Raw genomic sequence first — 12,802 nt, forward strand, 5'->3', positions numbered from 1 at the left:
GAATAAAAAAAACAAAAAAACATACAATTAATCAATAAAATACTGTCGAAAATAGAAAAACTACACAAATAAACAGATTTTCTGTCAAATCAAAAATGATATGATGTGCTCTCTGTTACAGAGGACTACATAATAATAATAATAACATTTCATCTTTATGATCTTAATCTTAATCTTTCCCCTGTTTTTCTCTCTCTGCAGGGACGGCATTTACACTCCTTCACAATGCTTGTCAGCCTCCACCGCTCTCCCTCTCCTTCTCGTCTTCAGGACAAACGCTTTGTCTCCGCTCCCTCCTCCTCCACCAACCATCACCACCATCACCATCATCCTCCTCCTCCTCCTCCACCTCCTCCCCAGGACGTCTCCTTCTTCCACCCGTGTCCTCAGCCTCGAGTGACTCTGTCCTTCCTGTCGTTGTCCGTCTCCCTCCTCGTCCTCTCCGCGCTCCTGTTGCCCGTCTGCGAGTCGCGCAGGGGTGGAGGTCCGGGTGCGGGACCGGGAGGTGCTTCGGGAGGACAAGGAGGCCAGAGGGGAGGAGGAGGAGGAGGAGGGGGAGGAGGCGGCGGCGGCGCTCAGAGGGGCGTCGTCATCCCGCCGCCGTACTCCCCCGGCTCGCCGGCTCTGCCGCCGATCAGCCCCAAGCTGATCAATTCCCTCAGCATCGCCGTCATCCTGGTGGGCAACTCTAGTGAAGTGTCGCTGGGCGCCGGGCTGGAGAAGGAGGACTTCCTCCACATCCCCTTCCCGCCCAAAGTGGACGTGGTCACCATGAACGAGACCGACCCCAAGAGCATCATCAACCGCATCTGCGCGCAGATGTCCAGGAACTCGCTGCAGGGCGTGGTGTTCGGGGACGACACGGACCAGGAGGCCATCGCCCAGATCCTGGACTTCATCTCTGCCCAGACCCACATCCCCATCCTGGGCATCAGAGGGGGCTCCTCCATGGTCATGGCAGCCAAGGTAGGGAATCTGCACAATATCACTGGATTATGTAAAAAAATATATAATTAACGCGGACCTAGACCGGAAGTTCCAATTAACGCTGTTTTTTTTAGTGTGTATCTGCGTCATTACCTTGTTTAAGAAGCCCTGAAGGTTCTAAACAAACAGTTCAGCCACTGCTGAGAACGCTGTGTTTTATTGTAATCTCTGGCTCAGCGAGATCTCTGAAAAAACCCGGTCCAGTTCACGTAAACAGCAGTTCTCCTGAACAGCGGATCCTCCTGCTCCGGGCACTAGTCCGGGCACATCCGGTTGCGTTCGTTGAACCGCAGAAGAAGAATAACGTCCGTTGTGGAGGTGTTTCACGAGCGACAGTGTCTTCTGACTCCGGGTCAAAGGTCGTCAAAGGGACTGCGGCGGGGAGTCGTGACAAAGCTATTTTTAAACACTGTTAAAATAATGTTTTGATAATGAGTTGCAGTGCATCCACCGCTCCAGAGGGGGGAGCTGCTGCTCCTTTGAGAGCTGGTGTTTTGATTATGTCACTTCCTGGTATTGGCCAATCACAAGACACTCTGTCTTCTGGGTGTGAGATTTATATCCGAAACATCGTGGCTGAGGAGAGCTTCAGTAAGGAGAGATTTCTATCGGCTCGTTTACAGCAACTAGGAGGTTTTTGACCATAAAAACAAGTTAATGTATGTAAGTAGACCTCCATAACTAACATATACTAACACTCTATGTGAGCTTTAAAACTTTAACGTGTGTAGTTTTAAAATAGATATAATAACTGACGCTTAAACTACTGACGAATGAGTTTGCACATCATCAGCTCCGCTCTGTGTTTTATCAGTGACGCGGCGTTTGCGTCTCTTGTTGCCGTGGCAACGCGGAGGCGATTCGATATTAATTTCAAGACAAACGGAGACAGCAACGGCAACGAGCAACGTCGTACTAATTAAGCATTAAGATGGCTGCAAGCGGCTCGGAGAATTTCAAACTCAGAGGAAGTGAATTCTGCTGCTCAACTAACACACGTGCACAGAAGGGCTGATAGTGCTGCCTGACACATGAAGGATTATTTTCAGGATTTATTAATCTGTCCATTGTTTCCTCAATTAATGGAGTTCTCACATGTCTTTGTGTTTGTCCAAAAACGATTCAGTTTTAAAGATTTCTTTGCTACATGGAGCAAATAAACCAGAAAATATTCACATTTACGGAGCTGGAAAAGCAGAAATCTTGTTTTAATTCCTTAAAAACACTCAAACCGAAATAAATCGATTTCAAGTAGTTGATGATTATTAAGATTAGTTATCATACTTTTTTTTCCTTTTTTTTCAAAACAAGTTCTTTTTAGACGAATAGTGACATGTAAATAAAATTAAATGGGTTTTTAATAATTTGGTACCTAAGAAATCTCAAATGGCACAGATGGTGCCAAACTGTGCCAAACGCATAGACATCTCTTTACTAAAGCCTCTGTCATTTCACTCTGCTTCACTTCAGCAGCATCAGACTTTGCACAGCTCATATCCACATGTTGTTACATGACCTCCATGGGTTTTTAAGCTCCTACTGCACATTTTAAAGGTGATATTTGCTTTAAAATGCAATTTTCTTTAGGCGAGAGAAAAAAAATCCTTCATCTATGGTGTGTTCCACGTACATTTACTCTGACACAGTTGCATCTACAGTGAAACTTACACCTCTGGTGGAATCTCACAAGTGTTATCTGTAGTTTGATACCAAGATAATCCACATAGAGCTTGTATCTGCAGAGATTCATTCTATTTAGTTTGGGCATTTTCTCATTTTCGGGACTCGGGGACTCCAAAAAGAGGGTCAGGGAAGAAGTGGTTAAGGCAGGATCACACACATTTAACCTTTAAATAAATCTGACTGAATCCTGAATGAAGAAAAGCATCAGTGCGTCGACGTCCCTGCAGCAGAGCGACTCCTCCGCTGGTCTTCAGGCGATTATGTCACGCACTCTCTTCACTTTCTTCTCTCTTCTGCTGTAAAACAAGCTGCTGCGTTTACAAAAATCCACCAGTGGACAAAAGAAGAGTGAATGGAGACAGAGGGAGAAGATGAAGAGGAGAGAAAAGAGAATGAAGACGGAGGAGGGCTGTAGGTGATGGAATAACACAACTTGTGTGGGCGTGACGGAGGAAGAGGATTTTTTTCTCAACGTACAATTACCAGGTTTTAGCGCCGACAGTGAGACGACGGAGGGCGCTAACGCTAACGGAGAGCGACGCCAGGATAATGTTAGATATGAGTAATAAGAGGCCACCTGTGTTACACTCTGTATGTTTTACTCCTTAAACATCCTGCTTTTTCCTTCTTCTGTTGTTCATCGTCTCCGTTTGAAAGGAGGGGATGAATGCAGTGGATGCTGTTGGCATGGTAACCACCGCTCACACACACACACACACACACACACATATATATATATATATATATATATATATATATATATATATATATAGGGAGAAATTGTTATTCCTGTCAAAAACAGTGCTAGAGGAGAAAAGGGATAATATCTCGTGTAAATGCATAAACAGAGACAGGAGGATTTGTGCACTTCACTGTGTTTGAACGTCAATGTACTTAAAGGTGCATTATGTAATAAATCTAAAGCAACTGGCCATAAAATCCTCCTAATATGTCACAGAGACTCAGGAATAATGTTCATATAACAAACTGAACTCACTAACAACAACAGTACAGACAAAATATTTGCATTAAAAGAAAATATTTTGCAGACTGCAAATATTTTTTTTTTGCATGTGGCGCCACCTACCGCCGTCTACCGATCATTGCAGTCAGTAGAGTCTCGGCCGCCGAGCAACCACGGGTTGCCAGTTACGTCAGAAAACCAAACCTAAAAGACCTTTTAATGTAGTAACCGTTTTTGGCCACATTCTTACATATGGCGCCTTTAAATCTTACCTCAGAGATGTTATTTTGAAGGTTGAAATTATACAGAAACATGGGTTTGATGATGACAATATTGTCATGTGCGTCAATTATCCTTGGATTCTAGAGTCATGAAATACATAAAATACTTGTATGATTTTAGACCTGAAACAAAATCTAATTTATCGTCAACTATATTGATAATCGATTAAACACAACATAAACAGCATTTTTTCATGATTAAAACCAGATTTCTGATTGTTTTAGCTTCTTAAATGTGAATATATTCTTTGTTTCTTTGCTGCACATAACAAAGAAATCATTAAAACTGAATTTTTATTTTTTTATTTCCAGGTTTGACAAACACTGATCAACGTTTTTTAACATTTTCTGACATTTTATGGACCAAACGATTCAGCGATTGATCGAGAAAATAATCGTTAGTTATAGTGCACATATATAACATTTCATGTATTTCAAGGGAGTCTTTGGCCGACCAGTATCCCTTTATTCCATTATTCCACTGAAATATGGCGTAACTGTTGTGATATTGGATTGGAATCGGTATTGGATCAGATATCAGATAAAATGCATAAAATCCCAAAAAATCCTCAATATATCGCATGCTTCGTTTTGCACAGGCTGTAAAAATGTTAATAAAAAACAGCAAAAGCATTTTAGCCGAGTCATGTTTCAGGCTGTTATTTGTTGCACAGTTGGAGAATCATGTCCTAGATATGACTCGGCACAACAATGTGTTGTAAAAGGTCTAAAACGAGTGTTTCGGAGTCTTATCGCAATCGGTAGATACTGAAGTTTTTGATATCAGATCGGTATCGGGACGTCCCTGATACAAATCAGTGAAACCTAATGCGTCTTAATATCCTTCCTTTTATTCACTGTACATGAACATCAGCAGGTGTTGTTGAAACAAAGCTGCATCGATGTCTATTTACACATTTACGTGGTAAATCAGTGGCAGGTTTTTAACAGTGAGCTACAAAATAAACAAAAACACCCAGATTCTCGTCTCTTCATTGTCTGCAGACTGAATCAAAATCGACGTGAAAGTGAGACTGCAGATCGTAACAAAAGCACAACTCCTTTTGTTCAGCCGTCCTTTTTCCCAAAGTGCTTCAGGGAACTACGGTGGCCTTGGCGTGTCAGAAAGGACGTGTCCTCCTTCATGTGAACAATAAGCTTCCACTTCAGATGATGTTTGTCTGTAAAGAAACGCTCTTTTACCTTTTTAATGCGTCTAAATTCTTATTCTGAGGCTTTAAAAACACAGTGTTTTTAAAGCGGTTTAACACTTATACAAACACAGTTATCTTCTAAACGTTATACACACGGGACCAATAATAGAGGACGGGTAAATAACTGGATAATTATGTAACATAATGGCCTCATCTGTTCCCTGAAGAGTGAAAAATTATTCGCTATTAATTACAAAAAAAGATTTCCACTAATTAGATGATTTTCTCAATTGGAATTCATTGATTTTCCATCAAGTTTTGGAATACACGTGAATTAATACGTCAAATTGAAGAAGTAAAAATTGTATAAATGAGGTGGAATGAATCCTATAGAGCATTGGTTCTCAAAGTGCGGCCCGTGGGCCAATGTCGGCCCGCAGAAACATTTCTGGCGGCCCCGCAATGAATTACAGCTGTTTTAATCCAGGAGCTACTTAAGCTAGTTAAATGTTTATTGGACATTAATGGATACAGACCAATAAGTGTAAACTGTAGAACTTTACTATGTCATCAAATTTTGGATGACATAGTGACACAGTATAGTATGACGGTTTTTTTGGTCAAATTTTGGCGTTTAAATTTTTTCCCAAAAAATTGTCAAATTTTGGACGACATAGTACATTTTTGTAAAATTTTGGACCAAAATTTTTTTTTCAAAAAAATGGTCACATTTTGGACGAAATTGTATAGTATGACATTTTTGTCAAATTTTGGACCAAATTTTTTTTTTAATTTATTTTTTCAAATTTGGGACGACAGTATTGTACAAAAACTTTTTCCCCAAAAAATTGTAAAATATTGAACGACAATTTTGAATGACGTCTTTTGTCAAATTTTGTACCAACATTTTTTTTTTCAAAAAAATTGTCACATTTTGGACGACGTAAAATAGTATGTCGGTTTTGTCAAACTTTGGACGCCATAGTTATTACAAATGGGATTTATTTCAGTTTTTTTCTTTTTTTTCCCCTCAGTCCAGTGTTGGGTTCCTAAATTGACCCTCAGGTACCAAAACTTTGAGAACCCCTGCTATAGAGGGTGCACACATGCTAATGTGCAAACATCTGTGAAAGAGCGAGTGAGCGAGTGATTTTTCCAGCGTCAGTGACTCTGAACGTTCCCTTCAGGTGCTCCAGATCCTCCTGAAATCCTTGTTTTTCCATCCACCTGATTTCTCTCTCGCTCAGTAATTCCATTTCCATGACACACTTTGAGCGTATTTGATCTTTAAACTGGATTATTTCAGTGTCGCTACGAGACACGGCGAGGCCAAATAAACCCGGCCTGATGCTTTTAGCGGCATTTATTATCATAATGACCGTGTCACAGATACGCGTCGGCCCATTATGCACCAAACGGATCCAGTAATTCACCGTGTGCCATGTGTTGTGTTGGTATCGGCGTAACCGGACAACAGAGTTGGCCTCAGCCCACGCTCAACTCTGTGTCTGTGGAAACTAATGAGGTGTTCTAGATCTATTGTTGTGTGTGTGTGTGTGTGCTGTACTGTATGTGTGTTGCTGCTGTTCAATGATAATGGCTTGGAAGAGCGTCCTGTACCATTCGTCATAAGTGTTTTCCCTCTCCGTCACATTGTTTTTGGGTTTTTTTCAAACCATAACCAGAGCTTAAACTGTTGGCTACCTCAACAGTAAAAACTCATGGATAAATGGACCACACCGCGCGCAAGAAGAGCAACAAACAAGCTAGCGCGTTGTAGCGTATCGGTTCGCTAACGTGCAAAACTTAGTTTTTTGACTTTGTCACATTTTTCTCGTATTGACATCGGAATTCTTGCTATGGATCGCGCACGGATCGGCAGGAGTACCATCGACGTTCAGAACTTGAATCAATCATCACGTTAGCATTAGCATTAACTGTATATGGAAGGCCGGGTAGCCTGGACTGCTGCTAGCTAAAGTGCATCAATGTCACCGGCGTAAAACAACTATAGCACCGTGCTGCGCTCCGCCAATGTTTTTTTTCTGCTTCAAAATCATCATGAGGCTCATATTTGGCAACTTATACCTCAACTATTCCTTTTTATTTGTTTGTGTAACATTAAATATGTCAGTACAATCCATGAAATGCTAATTTGCACTTAAAATAAAGTAATTGCAGCTCCTAAATTGTAACCTAAAACACATTTTCTGCCCCTAAATCTCTCAATTTCAATCATGAGGCTAATATTAAGCAGCTTATACCTCACATATTGGTTTTTATTTGTTTGAATAACGTTAAATATGTCAGTACAACCAATATAATGACAATTTGCACTTGAAATAAAGTAATTGCAGCTCCTAAATTGTAACCTAAAACACATTTTCTGCCCCTAAATCTCTCAATTTCAATCATGAGGCTAATATTAAGCAGCTTATACCTCACATATTGGTTTTTATTTGTTTGAATAACGCTTAATATGTCAGCACAACCAATGAAATGACAATTTGCACTTAAAATAAAGTGATTGCAGCTCCTACCTTGTAGCCTAAAACACGTTTTCTGCGCCTAAAATCACGTGATTTCAATCATGAGGCAAATATTTGGCAGCTTATACCTCACATATTGGTTTTTATTTGTTTGAATAACGTTAAATATGTCAGAATAACCCATGAAATGCTCACTTGCACTCTTCATAAAGAAATTGCAGCTCCTACTTTGGAAGGTGAAGTTTTTATTTTGCCTCAAAATCACTTGATTTCATTCCTCACCAACGGTTTTGTCACTAAAATAACGCTAAAATGAGCCCTGAGAGACTCCTCCTCCTCTTCAGTTCCCTAACAATGTCAGGGAACTACGGTGTCCTGCAGGGTACACCTATGACAGTAAATGATCACATCATTATCTCTGTTTAGACCCAGACTGTTCTTTCGTCACCACATCATGCATTTGCCATACAGTGACGTTACGACCTGTTTTCTATTCTCTCTTCATGTTGTTGTCGTTCCCTTTTTGTGTGCGTTTGTGTGTGTTTGTGTGAGTCCTGTCGTTTTACCCAGCGTGCACCATGTCCTCATATTATACCTGCTGGTCGTACATGAGGGGACGATGGGCTGCATCTGTAATGTCCCTCTTTTGCAATTAGGAGCCGATCCCAGACGGCAAGAGAATGAAAGAACAAACGAGAATAATAAACGGCTCCCTGCATATTATTATTATCATTATTATTATTATTATTATACCTCACGCGGTTATTATCTGATATTAGTATTCGGTCTCCGTCGCTGCGGTCGCTGTCATTCACGAGAATCTAATTGTTAACTCGGGGCATCATCGGTAATGTGAAGGAGATCAGTCTGAGAAATGACACCCAGGGAAGTGGCTGCTTTATTTTATTTAATTTTATTTTTGTGTTGTCACGGCAGCATAAATGCTCCATATCTCCAGTGTTGATGCACTTGAGCAGCAAATAATATTGTGTGTTTTAGAAGAGCATTACGTCATTTTATGCATTAAAAGGCCATTTACTTCCCCGGCTGTTCAGGCTCAGGTGTGGTGTTGTTTCTGAAAGCGTTGACAAACGACAGCTTAAAGGATTTGCTTGTGACAAAATTGTTTCCCCGTGACCTTTTAAAGTAGCGTGCGTTGATCAGACTGAAGCGATGGACTGTTTTGTGTTTTTTTCCGGCGTTCTATTCTGTTATCCGTGTGCCAATCACAGCAGCTGCCTGTGCTGTTTTAAAATAAGAGCGTCAAGTGGTTGCCAGTGGGACCGAACACATTAATGCTGACAGATGTCTTCCTTATTTCATGAAATCGTTTAACAACTTGTCAGAGGAGCCTGGATGATGCGCTATGAAAAAAACAAAGACGCTATCAAAGCCATCTCCACTGATAGAGAGGAGTCTGCAGGGCTCATGTCAGCAAGCTGTGTTTTTCACTTTGAAACTGATGAAGCATTTATGTATATATGTGTATATATGCATTTATGTATAGATGCGTATATATATATATGGATGTATATGTGTGCATATATATATATGTATATGTATGTGTGCATATATGTAAGTATATATGTACTTTATATGCATGTGTATTTATGTGTATGTGTATGTGTGTGTGTGTATATATATATATATTTATACACGTGTGTGTATATGTATATATACTACGTGTGTGTGTATATGTATGTATACTGTGTGTGTGTATATGTATGTATACTACACGTGTGTGTATATGTATGTATAATACACGTGTGTGTATATGTATGTATACTACATGTGTGTGTATATGTATATATACGTGTGTATATAAGTATATACACGTGTGTGTGTGTGTATATACATATATACGTGTGTGTGTATATAAGTATATACACACGTGTGTATACACATATATATATATACACACGTATGTGTATATGTGTGTGTATACACGCGTGTGTGTGTATACACGCGTGTGTGTGTATACACGCGTATGTGTGTATACACGCGTGTGTGTGTGTATATACACGCATATGTGTATGTGAGTGTATACACACGTGTGTATATGTGTGTGTATATACACGTGTGTTTGTGTGTGTGTGTGTATATATATATATACACACGTGTGTATATATATATACACACACGTGTATATATACACACGTGTATATATGTGTGTATATATATATATATACACGTATACGTGTGTATATGTATGTATATATATATATACAGTATACACACCTATATGTGTGTGTGTGTGTGTGTATATATATATATATGTGTGTAACTGTATATGGAAGATATAGATATATATATCTGTATATATATGTATCTATAGATATAGATACGTATCTCCATATGTATATATATTGTATACATTTCACCATGTAGTATCATCAGGGCTTCAAAGCTAAGATAATTTTTTTTAGGTGTAAATATCAGAGTGAGTTGTTTCACCACCGGTCATGAAACTGTGCTTCACTCTGTGAGAGATGAAAGATAAGAAGACGTAAAAAGCTGAAGCAGAAAAAAATGTCACAAAAGTGTGTTGGTTTTCACGCTTTTGCGTCAGACTAAAGCAAAGGCTCTTAAATATGAAGCCGGCTGACTTTCTCCTGGGTTTTTTAATCCCCAAACAGGCAGAAAAGGTTGAGTCTCGTCTGCAGTAATTGCACGGTGTCGAGAAAGTGCCGTGGTTTACGTTCATCACAGAGATGAGGAACAGAAGAAGCAGGAAAACGCTTTGCTTCAGGCTTACGTTTCCTTTAATACATCAACTAAATCCCACGTTACATCCAAACAGTCATAACTTACCTTTGAACAAATTAAAAACAAATATTTTTTATTATCATATCTTTGATACTGCAGTACCTGTTTGTGTTTTTTTTTTACTACAGACAAAGCATTTTTGAGCCAGCGGGTGTTTTAGTTTTATTTTTCCTTTTGCTCATGTGTTTCACACGTCTAACAAAGCAGCTGCAGTTGCTGGTTGTGTAACAAAGTTCCCGTACGTCACATTTTCCTCTGAAGGTGCAGCAGAATACAAAGTCCAAATAGAGGTTACAAAACTCAAGTTGACGACACATTATTATATATTTAACCTTCATTTAACCTGGTTTGTCCCAAAGGTCTCTTTTTTCAGGGCGGCAGCAGCAGAATCTATCTATAAATTGCAGGAACGTCCGTCTGTTATTTGCATATCTCTAGAAACGATGCTCCGATTGATTTCAAACTTGACAAATGTCTTGCTACGGGCACGAGTAAGCGTGGCACCAATTTTGACGTCGTTTGGATAAGTAACGCAAAAGATATCGTTCGATATATCATTAAAACATTGGCTCTACTGTAGCCACGCCCCCTCTCACTCGCACAGCAATTTCGGCTACCTGAGAGTAAAAAAATCTCTCGAACCGATGCTCCGATTGATTTCAAACTTCACAAATGTCTTCCTACGGGAAAGAGTAAGCGCGGTGACAAGTTTGGCTTCGTTTGGCTAAGTAACGCAAAAGATATCGTTCCATATATCATCATATCAACATTGGCTCTACTGTAGCCACGCCCCCTCTCACTCGCACAGCACTGTGGGCCCCCTGAGTTAGCTGATTATGCTTTTTACACTTTTTGGCACTGCACTCGTATTTAAAAGTACATACCAACTCAGTTTGTTGCCCATTTCCTGTTTAAAAAAATGCTGATCTGGCAGTTTTTGAGGTGGTAAAAATCCTCCAAAATCCAAAATGTATGTACAACAGATGTAAGACAAGAAAAACAATTATACAAAAAACAATTTCTTGATTCAGACGTTTTTTGAGGCCAAAGGAACTCATATTCCTTGGGCACTTTTTCCTCGTATATCATACACTTGCTACCCTTTGCTCATGTGATAGAGGACGAGTCAGGGATTGAAACCACAGACTCTGTATTAACGGCTCTGCCCTCTCCGAGCTCTCGCCGAGTAATTATTTCATTCTGATTCGCCGTGAGCACATTGAGCATTCATGAAATGGGGAGCATGAAGTAATATCTACTGACAGTGACAGTTGGTGAGTCTCTTTTGGCAGAGAGCGACTCACTCTGTGGTCATTATGTATGGAGGGAGTGACGCCTTCATCGACACTCACTCGCTCAGTCGCTCAGTCGCTCTTTTCGCTTCTCCAATAAGCTCAACAACACCCACATTAACACCACGCTCTGACCTCCCGCTGTGGTTAACGACAACATTCTCCGCAACACGAGTGCACACTTGAAGCCGCTGAACTTACTCGCAGGTGGACGACGATGTGCAGCGAGCGTTTCAGGAAGCTGCTGTCGCTCTTCTGGACGTGGTCGCGTCACGGCTGACGGCTAAATGATGACAATGGCGCCGAGGTCGAAGGGTGAATTCCAATTCCTTGCTTAATCCTCAATCTTAACCCTCAATCTCAAAAATGCGTGCTCCCTCTAGTGCACATGTGTCAAACTCAAGGCCCCGGGGGGCCAGATGTGGCAACACCACCTCATTTTATGCAACCCGTGAGTGATTAATTGGTCTTAAAAATCTCTATGCTTATTTTAAGGTGTGGCGTTGACCATAAACTACATTTCCCACAATGCACTGCGATTGCGCTAGCCGCAAAGTGACGGCACCGCCGCTAGATCGCAGTGTACGCATCGTGCGACGTGTGAAATTGAACAAGTAATAAATACAGAAAGTTATTTAGTGATATGTTACAGAGTAGTTAGCTTTATTTGATATTATCTTTGGCTACATTTAGTTACATTTTTTTTATCTGTATAACAGTTACATCTGACCCTTTGAGGGTAACCATTATGCTAATGAGTTCGACACCCCTGCTCTAGTGCAAGTGCTGTCCCTGTTCTCAGAAAAATTAAGTTGAGGGTCAAGTTTAAGGGCTGCATCGCCCTCAATGTTGACATTTCCCGAGACCACCCTCGGGAGCAAGGGCTACCCAGAATGCATTGCGTGTTTTCACGTAACAAAAATGGCGAAACGAGTACGCTACAAATGAAGTATTTTCTTTGTTAGAGATATAAAAATGATGAAAACCATTGTATCATCTTAGTTTAGGCCCATATTATGGATTACTGACGTCATTGTTGCGAAACATTTATTTTTATTTTTCGTTCTTTTGTCAATAGTCGCGTTATTCTGCCCCCTACAGTCTGAAGACGTATCTGCGTTTAAGGGGTGTCCCATTTCTAAGTGACAAAATAACCCTCAACACTTAGTTTTAAGGGCCAGTTAAG

General features: G+C 40.4%; 1 protein-coding gene across 1 annotated transcript in view; it reads left to right on the forward strand.

The window, feature by feature from the left end:
• Positions 1 to 207: 207 nt before the first annotated feature.
• Positions 208 to 12,802, forward strand: part of grin2bb (glutamate receptor, ionotropic, N-methyl D-aspartate 2B-b) — a gene marked incomplete at its 3' end in the record, with an annotated part of 70,213 nt that continues 57,618 nt past the window's right edge. The window contains exon 1 of the mRNA XM_083909460.1: positions 208 to 966. Within this exon, the coding sequence (XP_083765586.1) occupies positions 226 to 966 (741 nt within the window). The 5' untranslated portion in view covers positions 208 to 225. The remainder of the gene's footprint in view (positions 967 to 12,802) is intronic.

Source organism: Microchirus variegatus, assembly GCF_963457635.1.
Source record: "Microchirus variegatus genome assembly, chromosome: 23".
Taxonomy (NCBI): domain Eukaryota; kingdom Metazoa; phylum Chordata; class Actinopteri; order Pleuronectiformes; family Soleidae; genus Microchirus; species Microchirus variegatus.